This window comes from Strigops habroptila, chromosome 7 (genome assembly GCF_004027225.2).
Source record: "Strigops habroptila isolate Jane chromosome 7, bStrHab1.2.pri, whole genome shotgun sequence".
NCBI classification, from domain to species: domain Eukaryota; kingdom Metazoa; phylum Chordata; class Aves; order Psittaciformes; family Psittacidae; genus Strigops; species Strigops habroptila.
This window is the reverse complement of record NC_044283.2, coordinates 9,038,323-9,062,584: the sequence shown is the minus strand read 5'-3', so window position 1 is coordinate 9,062,584 and position 24,262 is coordinate 9,038,323. Positions and strand designations below refer to the sequence as shown.

The following is a 24,262-nucleotide window of genomic DNA, read 5'->3' as shown; positions in this document are numbered from 1 at the left end:
TCATATTTCATGTTCCCTAGAAAAACTTTCTCTGCTCAAGAAGAAAGGCTAAAATAAATAGCAGAGTTGTCAGAATCGGGAATTACTTGAATGGGTCCTTGTTTTTTCTGACAGGAACAAATAAAGACTTTTGTGTATGGATTTAAAAGCAACTACAAACAGAAGATATAATGTTTATTTTTTTTTCCCTTAGAATCATAAAATCCAATAGGTTGGAAAAGACCTTTAAGATCGTCAGGTCCAACCATTACCCCAGGACTGCCAAGTCCACCACTAAATCGTATCACTGAGGGCCTTATCTACACGTTTTTGAACACTTCTGGGGACAGTGATCCCACCACTGCCCTGGGCTATTCCTGTGTTGTCATGATACTGATTGTTTGTTACAGCTGCAAATTCAGTGTTTAACATTTTCATAGTGTAAATCTTGTCTATTTATGATGGGAAATAGGTATTTCTCAGTATGGGATGTAGCCAAAGTATTTTGATTGACAGAAATAACTTCTTTTTGTAGTTGCTGATAGTGTCGTGTTAGATCCCAGGATTGCAGCATGGCTGATAAACCCCAGCGACACAGTTCCCTCTTTTGAATGTTTAATACAGAAGTATTTTGAAAAGCCTTGTGCTATGGGAACGGTAAATACAGATACAGGCACTTTGAGAAATGCATCAGTAAGTAGTTTGTTTTCAATTGCTTGTGGGTGGGTAAAAAGGGGAAGGAAATGATGAAAGAATTGCTTTTTCTTACATAATACTGCAAAAAGAAAGTCACATAATGCTTTTCTTGTGAGGGAAGAAAATTACTATATTAATAGTACTTGTTGGAAATTTAAAGAAAGGGAGCAGGGAAGGAAGGTTCACTACATTCTGCCAAGATGGCATCATGTTCTCCAGAACAGCTGTAAAATTCTCCTTCAAAACCTTAAAATTCAGTACCAATGTGAATTAATGTATAATCTGATCCGTTTCCTTTCTACCTCCCTGCAAACTGATTTCCAGCTTTGCTTTCCAAAATGTCTAATGCCTTGCTCTGTAATTCCTGTGAACTTGTAGTCTGTATGTAGTTAATAGTTATTAACAATTTTGGTGAATTTCACAGCTGGTAAAGGCACCACATCACAGGCTGAGGAGCAATAGGGAGTCAAATGTGAACCTTCAAGCATGTGTATGAAAAAACAGTGAATTTTTGTTCTCAACAAGAGAGAATTGTGCTTTTTGGGAGGTTATTCCCAGCACTGTAAAGGTGTCTTACTGTCTTTTGAAACTTATTTACTGAATACTGTAAAATTTTGATGTTTGTATATTGTGTTTTGTGATTTCTCCGGTCACATTGGCCTTCAGAGGTCACTTGAACAATAAAAAGGGATGTGCAACACCTCAATGGTGGTTTTTTGAAACCGGTCACTTCAGAGGCCTTGCTTGTTCAGACTTGGGTATTGCAATGTGATCATAGGGCTTCTAGGTCACAAATCCAGATGTCAAGTGGGCTTAGAACATGCACAGAGGTCAGTTGTATCAGCATATACCCATCAGTATAGACATTTCTGAGAGACCAGAGCTATTTACTTTACAACAATAGCTGTAAACTGCAGTAGTCCAGAAGCTACTTTATTGGTTAAGCTATTTTAGTGTAGGGAATGGACAGGCAAACCAGCAGAAGCTATGAACTTGTTGGTTATTTCTGTATGTGATGTCCCCTTCTGTGAGTCAGCATCCTTAAATCTTGTCTCTTTCCTTAGTCTGACTTAGTCTCTTGTTCTTCACATATCACATCTATTCTTAGTTATAATTTCTCAACTTTGTCATGCTGATTCCTGGCTCTGAGTTAAATATTGAATTCTTATTTCCTTCCTGTCCCACTTCAGGTCTAGTTTGTTTCCTTTCCCCAACCATCTCCAGTGCCTTATGCTGACTTGTTCACCCAAGTCCCAGTTAGTGCCTGCCTGTAACATCCTGTGATTATTCCCTCCCCAGTCCTTATGCACTTAATTTGTTCCCTGGACTCTCCCACTTTCTTTTTGGCTTCTCTGTTTGCTCAGTGAGTCCCAGTTCTTCGCCACATTTTTCTCTTCAGCCTTCTTGCTCTGACTTTACCAGTAGGTTCCTAACAGTTGTTTGTACTCCAAGAGGGATCCATGCCAGGTGATGCATCATGACTTGTGCCCCACTGCTTCAGTTAAGCTCCCTCTGTATTGTGCTGGTCCTGTCCACCCGCATAGTACTTGGAATGATTGCTATTTTATCCTGTACCTCTGCAGCATAGAATATGTGCTACTTGCTGCTTGTCTTTATATTTGCTGCTGTGCCAAAAGGCTCAGTTAAAGGGGTCATAGTCCATATACCTTGAAACTTTTGCTGAAACAGGTGCTACACATCATACTGCTCTTGTCATTACTGCATTTGCTGATAAGGAATCTTGGTGTCAACTGAAACCTGTCATCGGCCTTACTCGTACCTCCAGAATGGGATCAAGCAAGCTGTGTGTTGCTCAAACCATAATATTTCACAGACAGCTCATCAGTTCCAGAACTAGTGGGTATGGACAAGGTTTCTTGGAGACAGGTTGATGGCTTTTCACTGCAGTATGGGCCTGCTTATATTAATCTGTCTGAAGTAGAGAGAAGTCCTGACTGGTAGGACAGGATTAGGCCGTCACAAAACAAGGATGACCACCAGTGGATGTAGATATTCACCTTTGGAGAGAGCCCTCTGCATCCTACCTTCAAGGGTCTACTTTTTCTTAGTCTTGCAGTATTCAAGCCTGCTGTAGCCTGAAGGGAAGCCTGTACAGTAGGTGTCCATATTGTCTACTCACAAATGACCAACACAAACAATGCTGATGTTGTATAGACTAATAGCCCTTGAGCAGATGGGGAACCTGCATGGACTGTCAGGGGAATTCATTACCCCTTTTTAACTCTTTCCTGCTGCTGGGGCTCTGCTGGGACATGCTCACCACTAACAGACATCTGTTTAGTTTTATCTGCTGTTATCTTGAGTTATATGGTCATTACAAGATAAAAACAACTATGGTCCAGGCTTGAGCCTATTCTGAATGACTGCAACATTAGTGCCTCTTCATTTTATTGTATGTGGTAGGAAAATGTCTGCAGCAAATATTACCCCAAAACTCGGGTAATTCTGATTTTAGCATGAAACATAACCTCTTGTAACTAGTAGGTGTCTCCCACTCTTCTGTTACAATTGACACTTCTAAAAATCAGTTGGACCAATATGATGAAGTTCCTGTGATGGCTCTTCCCCAGCCGTGCACTGGAATGCATGGCTCTGTAGCAATAATGTGTTATAATTTGTCCTAATATAAACTAATTTTCAGTCAGTTCTGGTTCTATTGTGTTTGTGCAGCAACAAGTAATTTGGATTCCTTCTGCATTCTGTTTGGATCAAATAATGGATGAAGCATTGCTCTTGTCAGTCTGCATCTGCTGTAATGCTGTGGTTCCAGACTTTTGTTTTTCTTCCAATAATGGGGCTGTTTTGCAAACACTAGGCCAAAATTGTGAGGTTTGTGTACAAGGCAGATTTTCACACACAGTTTGGAGGATGGATTACATTTATCTCTTGATGTACAGCCCACTCTTGCACCATGAGGGCACGGGATCAAGTGTTCAGATGTATTGGTGTCTCAGTCCATGCTTACTTTCACTCCCTAGAAACACACGAGGTTCTGAGAGTCATCCTGAAGACAAGGAGGATTACAAGAAGAAATTTGCAAGGAAGTTTTCCTCATTTAATAATAGTAGAATTTAGTTTCATTCAGTAGCAATAGAATTCTGCTTTCAATGTCAAAGGTCATGTAGCGACACTATTTCTCTATACTTGGTCTGTGCAAAATGTAATTCAAGGAACAGGTAAAATCTTGAATATTCATGTTCTGTTCTACTCTGTTCATAAATTGTGTTTGTCAGAGGTCTGAGAACGTTAAAATATTAAATGTAAGAGGAGACATACAGAAAAATATATAGTTTAATCCCATTCAAAATAGTATTCTAAATAGTTACGTTAGCATTAAAACTGTTGATTTATTTTTTTATCAGTATCAAAACTTAGGTGTGAACTTGCAGAAGCTTTATAATGTAATGATGGATCTTGCTCGTGACTTACAGGTAAGATATAAAAAGTGGTTATTCAGCTATAACTTAGGAGGTACTGTCATGAATTAAGGAGAGTGATGTGCTTCTCATTCAAATCAGAATCCCTATTAGAATTAAATAGGAGCCTTCAATCCTTATTGGTTTACATTGCTGGTCAACAGTAAAAATAAAGTTTCCCATCAAATCTGCCATCTTTTCCAGAAGGAGGAAAAGGTTAAGTCTCAAGGTTAATCTCAGAAGAAACTTTTCATCTTATTTTTTTCTTATTACTATTCCTGTACAAAATGATTACTATTACAAAATGTATTCCCAAAAAAATAAAGTGATAATGGGCTACAGGATTCAGAGACTTTAATTCACACTAAGTAGCTTTAATTCCACAGTTTTGTCATATAAAAAGGGATTATACAGAAAGTGAAATACTGCTTGCTGGAAAACAGATCCACATAATGACACTACTATATGTTTTAAGATTAAAATTGGTTGTTACTGAGGATTTTATTTGTATCTTGCTTTACAGGTTCAAGGTTTGTGGCAATTATTTTGCACATTAGAGCTTCCACTTCTCAAAATTCTGGCAGGTATGAAAGTTCAATTCAAAATATGAATCTCCACTGTTTTCACACAGCCTCTGACTATGCTGAAGTAAGATGTTATACCTCAGAGTACTAACTGATATCTCAGCCTCATGGCACCTGTGTGTGTTTGGCTTCCCATTTTACAGTCTAAGCAGCATGTAAGATCGAAATTGTCAATTGTAAATGTTCTCAGTATATATATAATTCTATTTACAGTGATGGAAACACACAAAATCCATGTGAACAAACACGAACTGAAAAAAACATCAGAGATTCTGGGGGTAAATTTTGCCTTTATTTTTTTCATTTGGAAATTGTATAGCATCATCTTTCTGCTTTTACTGAGGATAACTGATTAAAAAGAGGACGAGTCTCTTTGTTTTGTCGCATTTTACATGACAGTTTAGGATTTCTGGTATTTTTATTATTATAAGTAATTATATTTACACTTTAGGATGTTTATTTAGGAAATGTTTATTTAGGAAAACAAAAAAGAGACTTTTGCTTCATTAGCCTTGCCCCGGAACTGAGATTGCTTTTCAAAACGAACAGTTCCTTTTGGGTTGTAGAGTGTTGTAGAGTAAAAATTGTAATGACTTTTTTTGAACCCACAGTTTTCAGTAAGCATCTTCCACAGAAGAGATATTTCTATCTTTCTTTGTAAATAAAACGCTCCTTACAGCTTAGGTGTTCTGAGAGATCCAAGTTTGCCATTTCCCTATTGAAGAAAAATAGCTACAAGAGAATCTTCTTTTGTAGCATAAAATCTGACTAGATAATCATAGTGGTCTGGCAGATTATTAATTTACCAGAATAATTCCATAGCTGTTTCTCAGAGATCACTATAGTCTTCAGTAACCTAAAATGTTTTTCCATAAATTTTACTTTTTACTATGATAAATCCCCTTCTCGGATAATGAAGAAATACAGATTAAAGAGTGTTTAAGAAATCAAACCAAATGTTGATAGCCAGCAATGATTACAGTTTAGCAAGTGCCCTATTTTTAAATACTAATACTGTTAATAGAAGTAGCAGGTACTAAATTAAGTAAGAATGTGAACAGAATAATTCTGATGTACTAATTTGTAGTTGCGACTCAAAGAACTTGAACAGGAAGCTCATCAAGTGGCTGGAGAACGATTCCTTGTGACCAGCAGTAGTCAACTCAGAGAGGTAGTATTTATACTACTGTTATTTTGTAGCTTGTAAATGCAGAAGTATTATAAAGCATATAATATTGTCCTTACAACTTCAGAATTCTTTCTTTGATATTAATTATCTGATTTTCTGATTTTAATGGATGACATCAGTTTTTCATAAATTTGTCAATGTTGGATAACTTGTATTTGAAGGTATTTACATCAATTATGTGTGTGACTTTAGTAAACACACTACTTTTTCATAGCTCAAAAATAAACATTTGATCTTTTCAATTCTATGATAGGTCTCATTGCGACAGTATGCTCTATTTTCCTTGAAATCTGTTTTCTAGGCTTAAGCTCAGGCACCAAATAATTTTCCTTTCTGTTTCAGCACTTGAAACACTGAAATGTTTCTCTTCCGTGTTTTTTTTCTTACTGTAGGTGCTATTTGAAAAGTTAAAACTGCATACACTGTGTGAGAAAGTTCACAGAACTGAAATACAACAACTGGTGTCCACCTCGGAAGTTGTGGTGAGATGGGGAGGGATTTTAAAACCATCTGCTTGATTTAGCAAGACTTCTAAGTTATATTCCAGTGAAATTGTCATTTGTCTGAGATTTTCCTAACAATCTTGATTTATTTTTGTATTGTACTAATCACACTTCATTTACTCATGCCAGAAATGAAAGTTGCATTCCATGGTGGGGAAAACCAAACTAGCTAGTGAAGTTAAACGTTGGCTATAAACTGGAGTTAAAAACTTTAGTACCATCATGACCATCTTCCTCAAAGGAGGGAGATTTTGTGACTGGTCAGGTTTTGGTAGCTTGGTATGACTGACTGCTTGGGTGAAAAAGACCATTGATGAAAGAAAAGAACATTAATGTAAGATCTGCTGGTGAAGGAAATAGCAACCCAGACTCCCTCTTTGCTGTCAGGAGATTTGGGCTAAAACCATGTTGTCATCTTTTTATGGAACCTTAACTCATTTGTTCATGTTAGGTAAAGAGCTCTGTAGGAAATTATTTGAAACCTGTGGTTTGAATCCAGAGTTGTCACTTTCTTTGTATGGTCCAGTGTTATTCTTACTGTCTGTGTGAATTTTCCTCAAGTTTTTTTTCCTCTGTGGAGTTGCTTGTCTTCAGGAAGAATGGTGGCATTTGGAGTCAGATCTGCAGGATCTTGTTCCCTTACAGCAATAATGACAAAATGGTTGAGATATTTTGATACACCTGTACAGGAGATTCAGTGCAATAAATTGTGCATATGAAGCATTTCCTGTTCTTTTTTCTGTTAGTGTTGGAGCAGATAATGGTCAGCAATGCAGATATTCATGTGTGATTCCACATGAGTGCAGAAACCTGCCAAAAACATTTGTCTAACAATGAAGTCAAGGCCAAACTGCAGACTTCTTGGTAACTTGAGGCAAATGGAGCCTTTATGTAGCTGTACCTGTTTCTGATTTGGTGCTGCAGTTGTATTGCTCTAGTTTACATGGGAGTCAAATAAAAGTACTCAACTTATTGCTGAGAATGAACGCCTCTGGAGAAGGTGGAAAGGTAGTATTTGTTTCTTGTGTGTGAAAGAGAAAATTCAACTTTTGGGCCAAGTGTCTGAACTACCATATATGATCTCTGAGGTAATGTCAACAGTAGAATTGTAGAAACCACATGCTACTCAAGAAGGAGGTTTCATAGATCAAGTATGTAATCTTGGAGAGTGGCAGAGAGCCTTAGGAGATGGGAGGGATCAATAAAATACAATGGATGTCATGTTTTTCTGGGAATATAAGATGTGTTGCAATTATCAAAGCAAGACTTTTATCTAGTCCAGTACTCTTCTTTCCAACAGCTGCTAAGACTGGGTTATTTAGAGAAAGGTAGGCTGAAACCTTCCAATACAGAAATACTAGATAATTACTATGTTGTCTCTTCTTGGGAGCAAGGAAAAAAAAAGCCTTTAAATCTCCATTCTGGTACGGTTCCATCTATTTTTCACCCTGAACTGCTGTAATTCCAGATATTTTTGTTGTACTTATAAATATCCATTCTCTATTTTAAGAATTTAATTATTTTTGTTAACAAAATTTTATAGCATTTTACAATCAAAGTAATCAGAAACATGCTTTATCTTAGTGCTTGTGGATTTGACAATTTCAATTTTTCTTGAAGGTTGCCTGGAACTTGTGTTAGGGGATGAACAGGAGTAGTTCTCCTGTTGGATTTTGTGTGTGTAGAAATATATATGTGTCTATATATGTATTATTTTGTATACTTTTATCGTATTCTCTCTTGCATTGATGTTGTCTAGCACGAAAAATAAACCAAGGATCATAGGTAACAGCCCACCCCTCCAATGTTCCAGTGTTTTCAAATGTGTGGCAAAGTCTTTATGTCTGTAAGTCTTTTTGTCCCTGTCTGGGACAGGAAGGTAAATGAAATGGGAAGGAGTGATCTCCAGCCCTCCTGTTGAAGGCAGGAAAGAATGGAGGGTTCCTTGGGCCTAGACTGAGATTGCTTGAAGGACATTATTCTTTAGCCAGTATTTTGTCCATTCAGCTGGTTGAGAAAATTTCTTCCTCCAAAACTTATTCTGTTAAGATTGTTAAATAATATAACTTAACAGAAAAGTGTGCTAGTAATTCACATGCTTTATTTTGCAGCTAAAGCAGTTGCAAGATCTTCATCCTTTGCCTAGGATTATTTTAGAATACCGTCAGGTGAGCTGCTATTTTTCACATAGTTCAGTTGCACTGAAGCAAAATTAGCAAGAAAGAGAACATTCACAGCTAAATACATACAAAAAAGTTGGCTCTAATGTAAGTTCATTCAAATATTCATTTAAATATTGAATTTGTAGGTATTCTTAAGAGTTTTTAAATTTAATCTTTATATTTCTGGTTTGCAAGATGTTAGATTGTAGCCAGCGAACAACTGTGGCAAAAACAATTGCAAAACTTCACTGTTAAATTTGTGTAGGGCTATAAAGCAAACTGTTAGGGCAAAATGTTTATTTTTTGACTTCTGAGGAAATCCTCCACTGGAAGTGAAGGAGATAACTGGTTATGGGGGAGATTTTAGGTGACAAGCCTCCTGAAAATTAAAAAATTAATGTGGTTAGTCTGCTCCCACACTTCATGTTTGGTTTTTCAGTGGATATGTTTCTAACACACCAAACCAACCCCCAAAAAAGTGTGGGTGCTATTTTGTGTGTGTATTTGTGCCTTCTTTTTGTGTAGTTTATTGACCTGGGGATATAAGATGTAAAATAATAAATTCCAGTAATTCATTTAGTACTGCAAAGACCCAGCTTTAGGGTATAACCAAGCACTTACCAAACTTACGCTAATAGGACAAGCTATTACATCCATTATTTACTAAGATAAAACTATCATTTTACAAAAGGTCTAGTAAACGAGTTAATATGCATTTGGAAATTAAGATCTTAAACCTGCAAAATCTCTTATTTTTATAAATTAGCGTTGACTTGAACTTTTATGTGATAATTTAGGTTCATAAGATGAAATCAACTTACGTGGATGGACTCCAAACGTGCATGAGAAAGGTAGTAATATAAAAAGTAGCCTGTAAAATATGGTGTTTCAAATAAATCATGAAAGGATACGAAATGATTGCAGTCGTTACAGTTTAAGGACTTGTAAATATGGAAAATTATGAATATTTCTTTTTATTTAGTCCTGATTTCAGTGAGTTTTTATTACTGATACTTACATTAAATAGAATTTAGATGTATGTCTTCATCCTTTTCTTTTTGGGGATTTTTACTTTACTTGACTGCAGGGATTTATTTCCTCTACATGGAATCAGACAGGAACTGCGACTGGCAGACTCTCAGCCAAACATCCGGTAAGTGAGCCCATTAGAAGACTTACATTTTAATTAGAATAAAAAATTATTTATATAAAATACATAATATTTTTTGCACATGAAATTTTCATTTTCATCTTAGTCTAGCAGTTGCCCTATTGTATGCAAATAGTGGACAGGAAAAGCTTATTAAATAGATGTTTTACTCTAGAACACTTATTCTTAGAAATATTTTTTCTCTTACCTGTGGAACAGAATTTAATATTATTACTTGAGGTAGAGGGGTAGAATTGTGAGCTATGCATGCACCCTATAGACCTCCTCTGAATCCTTCTCTGTAATGAATTTCTGGTGTTCATGAACCATTCGTCGTAAAGGATCAGTGAGCCTTGGAAGGTACGCTGGAGACTGCAGAAGAGGGGGAAAGGAAGCCCTTTTCTTCTGGAATTTGGCTTCAGGCCTCATAGCAGTGAAGGGCTAAGCTGGCTATGCTGTTGCTCTGGAAGTCTTGGAGATGCTTATACAGCTGTGACACCCGGGCTTTTTGCGCTTCCTCTCCTGTGTTTGGCTATATTGACCTCCATGTACATGCTTGTGGCTGGAATGTGTTTTATTTGACTCTTCACTGCTAGAGGCTTGGGTGGGGTTTTGTTTTGCCAAAGTGGCCTTTTTAAGGGCACATTTGAATATGTTTTATGATACCATTTTACTTGGATTTAGGAAGCGTACTGACCTTCGACTGTAGGGTCTGGTGGGGCCTTTTGGGTTCCACTTCAATCACAGCCATAGCTGCATGGATGAGTGTGCAGGGACTGGTGTGGGATGAGACAAGGTTGCAGACTGCTTCAGGGGCTCAAGTCAAGGCATTAGGTGGGGGAATAGCAGTGGAAAAGTAGTGTTTGGTTTAATCATGGCCTTTCTTAGCAAAGACTTGACTTGACTTGCCATGTAGGGCTGGGAGGAATAGATGCAGAAGTGGGACTTGGCTCATGAAAGATAAAAGGAATCCACAAAGCTGTTGTCCTTTTAACTTGTGCCCGAAAGTATTGTCAGTTCTTATCCATGCAGGTTTGAGTACTGCTTATCTGTCTCTGCAGGTACTAGCCATAAGCTTAATGGGTACAAATGGCATTAGAATCTTTCTGCAATCTTGGGAGAAGGGCCATAGTCTTCCACAGCTCCACCTGCGAGTAGAGGTGTTAGATGTAACGCTTATGTTGTGATCACTTTGCATGGGTGGGCTCATGTAGCTCCAACGCAAGTCCTGGCCACCATGGTGACTTTTGGAGTTGTGGCAGAAACCTGTCCTGGGAGGTTCTCATCTTCACAATACTGGTGACTTCCTTAGCTCCTTTACCTATCTGCACAGTTCAGGTTTCATTTATATCTTCCTACCCTCATGGTACATATTTCCATACAATTTGTCATCAAACAAAGAGATAGCAAAACATCCAATTTATAGAAAGTGGTAGTTTGTGCTTTTTGCTGAGTAAAAAACAGTGTCTAGGATTCTGAATTAACAAGGGAATACTGTGTTACTGCTGTTCCTGCTTCTCATGTGCCCAGATGGGGCAAAAGGATGGGAGAGAATGGAAAAGATGATCATGAAGGTCACAGTTTGCTAAATATTCTGACATGATGCAAGGGCATCTACAAGTCAGAGCCGAACAGACAGCTGTCTTGAACAACCACATCCAACACAAGGTGACCTTTGGCCCGTCAAGCTAAAAATGACACAAAATCTACTTTTCTTAAAGGTTGTTTTTCTCCAAAATAATGCTCCTAAAGTTAGCATCCAAGGTTGCCTAAGGCTGGCTTTTCCTTATAAGGAAAAACATTGGCATGGCTTCTTTTGTGTGAAATGTTTATGGAACTTATACCATCTGTTTCTGAATCATTTATTGATATAGAAGATATACTGCAGTGCCCAGTCACTCTACTGAGTGTTAAAGGATTGGGAAGATTCTTTCCAGAAATCATAAATATTGTAGATATTTTTTGCAGTTACTATGATGTTACGTGAAATTTTAGCTGAATATTTGCTGAGGTATTTATTTTTAACTGCGTTTTAAAATGCTTTAAGGGGTGATTAAAGCAACAGAGAAGTGTAAATCAGATGAAGTGAGAATTCAAATAGAAAAAAACATCCCATTTGCTGCGCTGGTTGTGGGAGATGGGGTTCCAAACAAAGGTTTCTTTCTTTCATTTGTTTTATAAATGTAATGGCTGTATCTATCCTCTTGCCTTTAAGAAATGAAGTTCTTTTGGAGTCCAGGAGGACTTACTCATAGGTTTAAGGGGAAATGACCAGACATTAGGTACAGAGCAGAATTTCTTTTTCAGATAAACTCTTCTGTGATCATCTTTCTGACAAATCCACATCTAATGTATGGATGATATATATTTTTGGCTTTATGTGGGTTTCTGTCATAAGATAAACTTCTTCATATGAATTTTTATGACTTCTGTGTTGCAGGAACTTAGAAGGGGTTTCTTGGTAGAACTTTACTTCAGTGGCTCTCCATGTATACATCTATTTTACCTGTGCATTTCTTCTCATTTGGTTTCTTATACGTTTGCTGCATAATCCATGCATTTCTCACAAATAAGTGTTGTATACTGATATAGTGTATCACTAAACAGGGACACATTGGTTATTGTAGTCTCCTGCTATAGCAGTGTAACTCTATTTGCTACTCCATGAGAACCTGCAAATCTGAAACCTAAAAGTAAATATAAACCCTAAAATTCTTCAATCAACTTAATTGAAAGTATATCCATAGGCTAGTTATGTTTTTTACTATGGATTGCTTATGACTCTTAGGGGAAGTTTGTTAGTTAATTTGAACATGTTATTTTTAGTTATTTTTGTATAAATATATTAGTCTTGTCTACAGTAAGATACTCCATTATATTGCTCAGAGAGAACCTTTATTAAAGAGATTTATGACATTCATAAAGGCTTGTTTATGTTTTCCAAATCTACCTTGAAATACCACTTCTCAGCCTCTCACTGTTTACAGCAATAATAAATCATGAGAGAGGTGGAAAAGCATAAAGCCAATTAAGATCAAGGCTCTTTCAGAATGAACACAGAGAAAGCCTCACTCCAGATATAAAGATTGCATATAATTGGATGCTATAATTTGGTTTATGATGTAAACTTCAGTGCTAGAATCAGATATTTTGTATTAAGGTTTCTTTCCTCCAGGCTTCTGCAGCAGAGAATACTGAAATGCTACTAATGAGCTTACATGCTATACTTCAGAAGATGTTTTTATCATTAAACTAAAAAGCACAAAGTGGTGGGCTTCAGGGAGCGCTTCCTTCCTTTTAGTAACAACAAATTATGCTGCAGATAAATAATTTCTTTTTACCTTTTCAGACCAAGTGAAAATGAAATAAAAGCATTTCTATTTCTCCTCAGGAAAAATGCTTTTACCAGCTTGCCCCCAAAAAAGCAAAGAAATAAAATAATTTAACCTGTCAATCAAAGAAGGATGTTAGCCTTTAGTTGGGAAAGCAGGAACGTAAAAGGGAAACTAATTAGGGAGTGTTAAAAGTTAATGTGCTCAAAGAAGAACCATGAAAAACCTGAAATATTGACAATTCCTCAGTCTCTCCAACAGCTATAAGTAATATTTTCTGAGAGTGATGCATATAGAGAATCTCGTGCTTGTTTATTAGAAAATGTGTGTTACTAATAGCATTTGGAATATGAATAATAAATTACTCATCTGGTTTTCATTCTAGTGGGATGAAGAGAGACAATCTCTTGATGTAGAAACCCCTCTGAGCAATCAAAAATGGGTCTGTTCTCTTAATTAATTTAGCAAACCAGGTTTTTTATTATCCACACTGTTTTGCTTCCCTTCTGGGCTGTATTCTGGGGTGAATGGACTAATTCTCTCTGAGATAAAACTCAAATGTAGTTTTGGTATAGTTTGGGGATTGTTTCTGGACAGTGTGAATGAGATGCTTCTTGTTTATCTCCCTTTCATCACGCTATCCTGATAGGTTTTACATCCTTAGCATACACACACACCAAGCAATGTGGACTGCCAGAACTGTGCTCTCAAAGCTATCGTGACAGCTCTTAAATTTCAGGCATTTTGTCCCAGGCCTCATTAAGGCTACAGGCTGATCCGTGATACTACCAATAATCTTTCTGAAAGCTTATGGTCTATAGTCACAATTGGATCCCTTGTTCTACAGGGTATTTCAGTAGTGGTGAGTTGCTGTACAAATTTGAAGTGTCCTGGTTTTCCCCTGTCCCTTTCCTTCATAGCTTTTAGAAGGCTTTGGCAGAGCTGATGCAATGTAAGGAGCTAAACAGCAAGTCTGGGAGAAGGGATGTGGTCACATCTTTATTTCAGGTGATCTTGAAGCTCATCCAGTTCCAACCCCCTGCATGGGCAGGGACACCTTCCACTAGACCAGGTTGCTCCAAGCCCCATCCAACCTGGCCTTGAACACTGCCAGCGATGGGGCAGCCACAGCTTCTCTGGGCAGCTTGCACCAATGTCTAAGCACCCTCATAGTGAAGAATTTTTTCCTAATATCTAATCTAAATCTACCCTCTGTCAGTTTAAAACCATTCCCTGTTGTCCTGTCCCTACTTGCTCTTATAAAAAGTCCCTCTCCAGTTTTCCTGTCGGCCCTTTTAGGCACTGGAAGCTGCACTACAGTCTCCCCAGAGATTTCTCCAGGCTGAACAACCCCAACTCTCTCAGCCTGTCTGCATAGGAGAGGTGCTCCAGCCCTCTGAGCATCTTCGTGGCCTCCTCTGGGCTCGCTTCAGCAGGTCCAAGTCCCTCTTATGCTGGGGGCCCCAGAGCTGAACACAGGGGATAGAGACAAAGCAGACATGTTACAGGTTCATATAAAGTATCTAGTCAAAAGTCTTCTATGGGGTCATCTAGGCTGCCAAAATAATTTTTATGTAAGTATGCTCTGATGTGGGCTTCACGAAAATAACAGTAGGTTGTCTTAACAGAGATGAGAGTATCTGTGTGTTTTCTTGATCCTTTGCATCAAAGCAATTTACGGTCACCTTTCCCAGCCAAGTACAAACAACTATCACTCAGATGAGCTGATACACTATTAGAAAGTCAGAGCGTGCATGCTGTTTTTTATGGTTAGTTTGTGTTCATTGAGTATCTCTTGCTTCAGAATGTGTATTTGTGCCATGTTTCTTCTCAGTGTATTTATTCCCATACTCCCGATTCATATGCTGATTATGACTGCACTAATAACACTAAAATAGTATCTCACTTTATAGTATTTTGAGTTTTGGTGTTTTGCAATTTCTTTTGTTGTTGCTTTATTTTTTTTTAGAAGTACATTTAGAAGGCTTTAGCATTTAAAGAAACCATATTTACAATGCTGGGAGACAGAAGTTATCTATCTCCTCCCTTTCTCACTTATCACAGTTTTTATTTTGTGATAGGGAAATTCTCCTAAAAGATGAGTGGATGAGCATTTTGACAAGACTTAGTTCAGTTGTGCTCATGGTGAAAATTTACACCCCATTAACATTACAACAGGATGTTCTTAGTTATTGGTGTGACAACTACAGTGTGAAAAGTTACTGTTAGCCATATCATAACACTCATGTCTGATGCTCCAGAACATTGTCGTGTTGATTTAATATTCAAATGCAGAAATAAGGTTTCTGCATCATAAACCTTTGTTCTCTTAGCATCTCAGGTACACATAATATCCTTTTCTATGATATATGCACATCTTTGGCATTCTCTGTAGAAATGCTCCTGAATTGTATAAATTCATTGATCTCATGGTGAGTGTGCTGCAGCCAATACATGGACTACTTTTTATAGCATAATGTTTTCCATTTGGCTCAGTAAGGCTTGGAGCATCATCTGGGCTGTGATTCTGTAGTAACAAGAGCAGTGCAATCATGTATATAACTGCCTTCTATTTGGGATTATCTTTGTATCTATAATTGTTCTGTGTTATTTAAAGAAAGATGATGTGTAGCCAGTATAAATCTGCTTCGATGCAGCAATCAACATACAAAATTCTTGCATTTTATTTATGCAAGATGGGAGTCTGCCATTATTTCTTCTACAAACCAAACATAAGCATGGAAATACAGAGAGCAATTAAATTTAACAGCTCAAAAAGGAAAGATTCTATACAACTCAGAATAATACTGGCTAAAGTATTTTTAGCACATTATGAAATATTGACTGTGGAGGCTGAATTCCTCCTTCACTCTCTTTTAGATTCTGGCAATAAGCTCCTCAGAGAAGCTTAGAATTGTAAAAAAGGGAGGAAAAAAAAGTTGCTGTAAAATTTTCTTGTGCTGGAGAGATGATGGCACTGCATATTTGCACTTGTTTCATTAAAATTCAAAGATGCTGCATTTCAATACACTATGTATAAATTAAATTGTCAGCACTCAAGTGCCTACTGCTGTTGCGTGGGCTTTGTTAAGGTAGCTGCTTATATGCTGATTCATTTTATCCTTTGAATGGCCTTTGCCAGTGATATTTTTTGGGAGGTAGAAGCCAAAACTATGCACTGATCGTGTTTTAGAAATCCATGCTGGAATATAACTGCCAGGTTATTTTTCTGTAATATGAATGTGACTGGAACACATTGCTGCCAGAAACAAAATTAAGGTCATCTTTGGTCAGAACAGGTGGGGTTTTAGCTATGTGGCTTTCACTACCTTGCAAATTAAAAGGTGTTTTAAAGTGCAGTAATTATAGTAGTATATGTTACTTAGAGTATTCTGTTACAGAAGTTAATCTATAAACCAATGTTGTGTCTCCTGGGATTGTATTAAGTTTGATTCCATGCAATTTTAGGATACTCTAAGAGCAACGTTAGCATGGTATTTTGGTTACAAAAGACAAGTAGTGCTGTTCCTTTGTAGTCTATCACAATCTTCATTCTTCCAGTGTTTATCCAGACAAATTTCAGTTCCTGGCTGAGCACTTTTCTTATGAGGTTGACATATTGGCATATGCTCGCATCCCCTGAAGTCTCCGTGTGATCAGTCATTGTACCTCTGTACTGAGGGATTTCATAGAGCCCATGTGCTATTGAGTTTGTTTTCTGTCCTCATCTGTAAGACAGGTGCTCAGATTGAATCTTTAGCAGTGTGCAGAAACGCATGTATGATCTTTACATTAGTTTAAATATTTGTGTGCCTGTTTGTTCTGAACTTGTCTATTGGTACCTCTTGTGAGTTGTTGGTTAAGATTTTAGAAAGTCTGCTTGAACGTAGGTTTGGTTTTTGAATTTTATTCTTCATATGAAGTATTCCATTAGTGGGATTTTTAGATATACACTTTTAGGAAATACTCAAAGATCAGAGACCTACCTTCTGAGAGGACAGGTGAAAAATCCTCAGGCACAGAAATTGTCTTACAAGCTCTCCAAAGTGAGAGGTGTCACCATGTTCCTCTAATGGCTGAATTCCTTTTTGCAAAGCAAGAATGTAGTCTAATTCTGATTTCAGCAGGTTTCATTATGTTTTAACATAACAATAGTTTATTCTTATGGCCAACTCTCTAAACTTGGAAGTCTAGTATTTTTGGTTGCACTTTTCTTCCCTTTTATTTGCTTTGAAAGGTGCTTAAGCCTGTGGGAAGGTGATGAATTACTTCTGAGTATCCCACTTGGCATCTAAAACTTGAATAATTCTGTGCTGCTGGATGAGGCAGAGGGAAGTGCATTACCTTTGAATGATGAAAAACTGCTGAAAAACAGTAACTAGCACCAAAAAAGAAGAAATCCTTTAGCCAAAGTCTGTATGAATCTCTCTGACAAGGAAAATGAATGTCTTCAATTTTTAACTAGCCACTAGGTGGCAATTGCAGATAAGTCAAGATGTGCTTAGGAATGCAGGTACACATTCATACCAGGCTGACATTGCTATGGTGACCTTGTGCGTTTTCATATTTTCTGTATTTATTGAGCTACATGCCTTAACTGAAAAATCAGGTCTTCAGACTGTCTTGAGATTGTGTCTCATACAAAAGTCACAGAAAATGACTTGTGTATTCCTTTACAATAATGCATAAATGCTTTTATGGACAGTAATTGAATATGGCAATTTTCCAAAAGAGAAATCACGCAGGTTTGTTTTGAGGGTTGGGGAGGGGGTTATTTTTATTTTTTCTTTTAATTTGTGCTGTATAATTTCTCATGAGTGAGTTGCCACCAGCTTTGAAGGTGCCAGACAAATTGAGTTCATTTGATGTCATGAGTGAGTCTTCTTGTTCTGCATTGCCAGGATACTGCTTTGGGCAGTGTGACCATTAAGGAAGCAGCTCACTGAACCTCTGCTTACACTTCTCAAATTGATGAGTGGGCCATGAGAGCACAGTTTGTCGATAGGTGCAGACTCATGTAGTGCTAGGACAGACAACTGAAAAAGAAAGAAAAGGAGTGAGAAAATTTTGAAGCAGCAAATAAACAGGGAAAAAAAAATCCGCTACAAGAATAAAAGGCAAAAAGTAATTAGAGAGAATTTAAAGCTCGAAGGAGTTGTCATCTACCTATCCATTGTCATTGTAATGAGGTCTGGTCTTACAGACCAAAGTATTACTTCTGCTCTAAAAGTAATACAATGCCAGTCTTCAAACAGAAGCCATGAATTTAAAAGCTTACTTTGTGCTGCATTGTGTAAAGCTGAGTTCTTGTTCAAAGAGAACAGTGGTGGCCTAATTATTTTCGTGAGCTTTCTGGTGAAGAAGATACTAAGAGAAACTTGAGAAACTTTTGGACTGAAAATACTTCAGGTTTTGCTGGAGTGCTCCATTTCATAGGATAAACTGGAATTTCGCTGCTCTGAACTTTTTTTCAAACAGATGAGAAAAATCTGTGTTCTTCTCAGGTATTAGAAAATAATTGATTTCCTAAAGCAACAGCTATGAGAGTCATGAAATCTGACAGGATCACATTCCCAGTAAATATTCTTGCCTATAACAAATGCAACTAGCTTTTGCCATTTGCTACCATTAGTAGCCACAGTAAAAAAATATTTAATTCCTCTGTTTGTCTTTATCTTGCTCTAGTGTTCAGCACTGTGCCTTACTGTAACTGCAAGTGGATTAGTCGCCACATCAAAGGAGATCTACATTATAGCTTTACCTGGTCTAGCTGCTTCCTTACATCTGTTCAGTCTAAATCCTTGGCTGTCTTTGATCTTCCCTTGTGACACATCCACACTATACATTTATGAAAGGTTACTCTTATCTCAGTAGTAAGTTTTGTCCCTGTTCTTGTTCTTAAGTAAGTCCTTAGATCAGTGCAGCAATTAATCAGCATCAAATGTCCATAGAATACTCTGCAGCCCAGACATTCCCATTTATTTCAGTAACTTACTGTTGTTGGTTTGTTTGGTGGTTTGGTTTTTTTTCTGCTCCCCTCCCTGGTGTTTGCAGCACCACCAGCTTCTGTGATTATGTGAAGCATAACTATACTGACTTCAGAGGTGATTTATCCTGTATGTATCTGTATACTGTTACCCTTTGAGAGAACCAGACTAACGTGCTGGTTTTTAACCTAGGAAGGAATCAAAAATCAGTTGCAAATGTAGATGTAGAATTTTGGATATCAAAACTGGAAAACTCAACAGAAAGTGTAACGGATTGAGCATGAACTCATCAAACTGGGAAATGTATGGTATTTGTTGGATTTTGATTAGGTTTTGTTTTCTTTGATGATTCTACTCTTCTTTTATACAATGACTTTCCTTATGGATTAGAGCATCCTTTTTGCTGGGCTTGAATGCTTTATGAGAAAGCTGTGTTTGTGAGGCTCCAACAGAGACATCAAGATTCTCAGTCGTCTTGTAACAGTGAAGTCTGTCATTGTTTCTGAATGGCTCTGTATGCAGCAGCTAACAGCATAGGCAAGAATCTGCACTGTCTTCACCTGAAACCACAGACAAAAGTAGAATGACTTTTAATAGACATATTTTTAGAATGAAGAAGAAAGATTTCTCACTTGTGCTAAAACACTGGAGTAAGGATTATCAGTCAGGGTGGGTTACAGTGGCAAGAAATCAGATTAAGGAGGAAGGAGGAAAGAAATCAGCCACCTATTTTTCAACACATACAGTTTTAATCTAGTGTTTCTAGAGAAATTGTTTTCTTTTTCTGCCATCCTATGCCCCTTTATTTTCCAGCAGGATGTTTTATGAAGAGTTTAACTAAAAACCAGTGATCCAACAACCATCTAGATGCTGGGAAAATGTGTCAAGTAACTGAAATTGTAAAAGAGATGATGAATTGGTGGAGTACTACATCCCTGTGTGGCAGGTCCAGTGCTAAAGAAAGGTGTCAGATTTGGACACCCAGAAAAAAACCAGCCAGTCTGTGTTTATCATACCCAAAATTACTTTAGTGCAGATCAGATTCAATGCTCTTTTAAGTTTGCTAACTGTATTACAAAATTTAATCTTTAATGATTTAATGCTTGTAGTGGGGAAAAAAGGGGGGTTTCACTGACAACAAAAAGGTGAAAAAGAAAAGGGTGCAGTAATAGGGGTGGGGGTTTTTAAGCTTTCTACCTGTCATGACCTGAGGTCCAGTGAGGCTCAGTACCAGACCCTGCACTTGGGTCACAACAACCCCCTGCAATGCTCCAGGCTTGGGGAAGAGCAGCTGGAAAGCTGCTCAGTGGAAAAGGCCCTGGGGGTGCTGATTGATGGCCACTGAACATGAGCAGCTTGTGCTCAGGCAGCCAAGGTGGCTGACAGCATCCTGGCCTGTTTCAGCAATAGTGTGGCAGCAGGGCCAGGGCAGTGATTGTCCCCCTGTACTGGGCACTGGTGAGGCTGCACCTCAAATCCCATGTTCAGTTCTGGGCACCTCACTGCAAGAGAGACATTGAGGTGCTGGGGCAGGGCCAGAGAAGGGCAGTGGAGATGTGAAGGGTCTGGAGCACAAGTGTGATGAGGAACGGCTGAGGGACCTGGGGGGTTTTAGTCTGGAGAAGAGAAGGCTCAGGGGGGACCTTATCACTCCCTGCAACTACCTGAAAGGAGGTTGTAGTGAGGTGGGGGTTGGTCTCTTCTCCCAAGTAACAAGCGATAGGACAAGAGATAACAGCCTCAAGTTGTGCCAGGGGAGGTTTAGATTGGATATTAGGACAAATTTCTTCATTGAAAGGGTTGTCAAGCATTGGAACAGGCTGCTCAGGAAAGTGGTGGAGTCACCACCCTGGAGGTATTTAAAAGACTTGTAGATGTGGCACTTAGGGACATGGTTTATTGTTGGATGTGGCAGTGTTAGGTTAATGGTTAGACTCGGTGATCTTAAAAGTTTTTTCCAACCTAAATGATTCTACGATTCTATGAAAACCATAAAAATGGAAATTTCCATTTATACACTCAAATAATTCTTATCAATTGTATTGCGGGTTTACCAGAATGATTTATGAAGCTTGGTTGTACATTTTTGCATGCATTTCCATAATCAAGATAATACAATTCTTTTTTGAAGAGCTTGCGTTTTAAGACACGATACACCAACTGACTGCAATTTGTTTCAGTCTTTAATCTTTGAATTTTAATGTTATGCTACAAGTGTACTTTATATATATAATATATAATTTATTTTTTTTTTAATTGCTTGGCAATGAAACCAGAGTTCTTCTGTGGCTTTCCACTGCCTCATACTATTAAAGGCTTCAGTTCTATCTCAGTCAGAAATCATGTGAATAGAGAGAAGGCAGTGGCTTGGCACTGGGGTACATAGATTAGTTACAGTTACGTTGTAAAAACAGAGTTGTAGAGTCACATTGTAGTTGTATTTGGACAGGACCACTAGAGATTGTCCAGTCCAACCCCCCTGCTCAAAGCAGCATCCACTACAGCAAGTTTCTCAGAACCATGTCTGGTTGAGGTTTGACTGTCTCCAAGGATGGAGGCTTCACAACATCTCTGTGCAACCTGATCCGGTGACTGTCACAGTAGATAAGTTATTTCTTATGTTTAAATGGAATTTCCTGTAATTGCTTGTGATCACTGCCTCTTGCCCATTGTCATTGGGCACCATGAGAAGAGTATGGCTCCATTTTTATGTCTTCCCTGATACATCTTTGTATCAGGCATTCTGAGAAGAGGGGAAGGATCACCTCTTTCGACCTGTTGGAAACACTCTTCCTGATGTAGCCCAGGGTGGTGTTGGCCTTCCTAGGTACAAAGGGGTCATTGCTGGTTCATGTTGAACTTGTTTCTCACCAGGATCCGCAGGTACTTTTCTGCAAAGCAGACCGTGAACTTTGTGAGATCCTGATAGCCCATTTCTCCACTCTTGAGGTCCCTCTGAATGACAGAACAGCCGTGTGATGTATCAACCACTCCTCCAGGTTTTGGATTGTATGCCATCTTGCTGAGGTTGCACCTCAGTCCTGTTATCCAGGTCATTAATGGAAGTGTTGAGCAGTATTGACCACTGGGGTGCTCCACTAACACCTGGCTTACAGCTGGTCTGTGTCACTCTTCAAAACCCTGTGGACCTGGCAGTTCAGCCAGTTTTGAGTCCCCTTCACTGTTCACTTATCTAGCTTGTAGTTCATCAGCTTGTCTGTGAGGCTTTTATGAGACATTGTTTTCAAAGCCTTGCTAAAGTCAAGGTAAACAACATCTGCTGCTCTCCCTTCATCCACTGAGCTAGTTACTCCACCGCAGAAGGCTATTGCTGCTTAAGCATGATTTCTCCTTTGTAAATCCATGCTGGCTACCCCAGATCATCATCATCTTGACTTTAATATGTTTGCAAATGTTTTCCAGAATTATTTCCTCCATCACCTTCCCAGGAATTGAGGGGAGGCTGAATGGCCTGTAGGTTTCTGCATCCTCCTCCTTGCTCTTGTGGAAGAAAGCAATGACACTTGCTTTCTTCCAGCACTCTGGAACTTCCCCTGATCTTCACAACCTTTCAAACATAATTAAAACTGGGGCCTTAGTTTCACCCATCCTTCTGGAGCCTCTGGAAATGAATATTGGATGATAGTGTTGGGTTTTATTTATCTATATATATATTTTTTTAACCAATGCTAGGGTTTTCTTGTTAATCATCCACTAGAATAGCTTGGCTTTTTCTTTTCCCCTCAGAAACAATGAAAAGAGTTATTAATGGTTAACTTTCACAATCAGTTTTTCCATTGACCATTTCAAGTATATTCCTTTCTATCCGTTGAAGCAAAATTGTTCAGAGAGAGCAACTTTGTTTCTCTAACTTCTAACAAGATGTTAGAGATGTCTTCTAATAATAAGGGTTAGCAGTCACATCTCAGATTGGGTCTTTGAAGGTTTTGCATAAATATACTTAAAATAAATATATAAAAGCAAAAAGTACAGGCTTTATTATGTAGTCCAAGGTGGTAGTAGTCATTTACTAAAGCCACATCAATCTTCCACTTTTGATACAATAAAACTGTCACCTCACTTTCAACTGAAGCAGAGGAAAGCTTTCCGTTTGCAAGACTCTTCTGAGAGTCCTTCTCCATCCTTCTAAATATCTAAAGTAAATTTATCTCACCAGATTTGTTAATCTAAATCTTAGAAAACATCATTTCCAGGGGAATTGTAAGTCAACTTTTTGTAAGTATGTGTCTTATATAGACAGATTGAAGTACCCACTAGAGATTCCTGTCTTTGTCTACTGACTATAGAGGGATTCCAGGCAGCTAGTTTAGACCAACAACCAGCTTAAAGACACCTAAAATTAGATGAGAGGAATCTGTTAAGCTATTCCAATAGCTTAAAGATGAGCATCACCGCTTTCATGTTTCTTGAGTTACTTCTTTTCTGAAGATTTTTCAAATCAGGAGTTGTTAACTAATTTATAAGTGAAAGTACATTTTGCACTTGCAATTACTTACTAGTGTTTTTCAGAAGTATTAGTAACACTTCTAAAATTGCATTAAAAGCAGACTTTCTGCATATGCTGTCAGTGAAAACAAGAGGGCAATATAGCAATTTATTTTTACCATTGTAGATAGGTTTTGAAATGAATTTTTATTTATTTCATTTTGTTCAGGATTTTGAAGCTGAAGAGTTTAAGGAAAAATAATCACTGACAGGAACTATAGACAACTTTTAACGTGTGCTGGAGGTTATCTTAACTACATGTCTGTACCACTATGAAGCCAGTGAAAAGTCCATGCAATGATCCTTACTATTAAAATGATTCAAGTCAGAATTAAAATGTTGTGATTTTGGTTTTTTTCAAGTGTATAAAATGAGGCTTCCACATTCATGTCCAGATACATAATAAAGGACTTAATTAACCTTTCCATTAACCAACTGCATATTATTCAATTGAACAAGCACTCATCCTCCCCAACTTGTTATTGATAGAAATCGATAGTTATCAATAGAAATGTTAGTTTTGTGTGTGGATTAAATAACCACTTATTTCAAAATACTGCTAATAGCATTATAATAACCATTCCCACAGCTGTTTTAAAATCATAGAATGGTTTGGGTTGGAAAGGACATTAAGATCTTGTAGTTCCAGCCCTCAGACTAGACCATGTCGCCCAAGGCTCTGTCCAACCTGGCCTTGAACACTGCCAGGGATGGAGCATTTACCACTTCTTTCGGCA

The 24,262-nt window shown here is 37.9% G+C and overlaps 1 protein-coding gene across 1 annotated transcript in view; it reads left to right on the top strand.

Annotated features, from left to right (window-relative positions):
- POLN (DNA polymerase nu) overlaps positions 1 to 24,262 on the top strand; it is a 93,425-nt gene that overhangs the window by 10,413 nt on the left and 58,750 nt on the right. Inside the window, exons 6-14 of the mRNA XM_030492756.1 lie at positions 515 to 672; positions 4,059 to 4,127; positions 4,636 to 4,696; positions 4,910 to 4,974; positions 5,784 to 5,867; positions 6,278 to 6,367; positions 8,500 to 8,556; positions 9,348 to 9,401; positions 9,638 to 9,703. Coding sequence (XP_030348616.1) covers positions 515 to 672; positions 4,059 to 4,127; positions 4,636 to 4,696; positions 4,910 to 4,974; positions 5,784 to 5,867; positions 6,278 to 6,367; positions 8,500 to 8,556; positions 9,348 to 9,401; positions 9,638 to 9,703 — 704 coding nt within the window. The remainder of the gene's footprint in view (positions 1 to 514; positions 673 to 4,058; positions 4,128 to 4,635; positions 4,697 to 4,909; positions 4,975 to 5,783; positions 5,868 to 6,277; positions 6,368 to 8,499; positions 8,557 to 9,347; positions 9,402 to 9,637; positions 9,704 to 24,262) is intronic.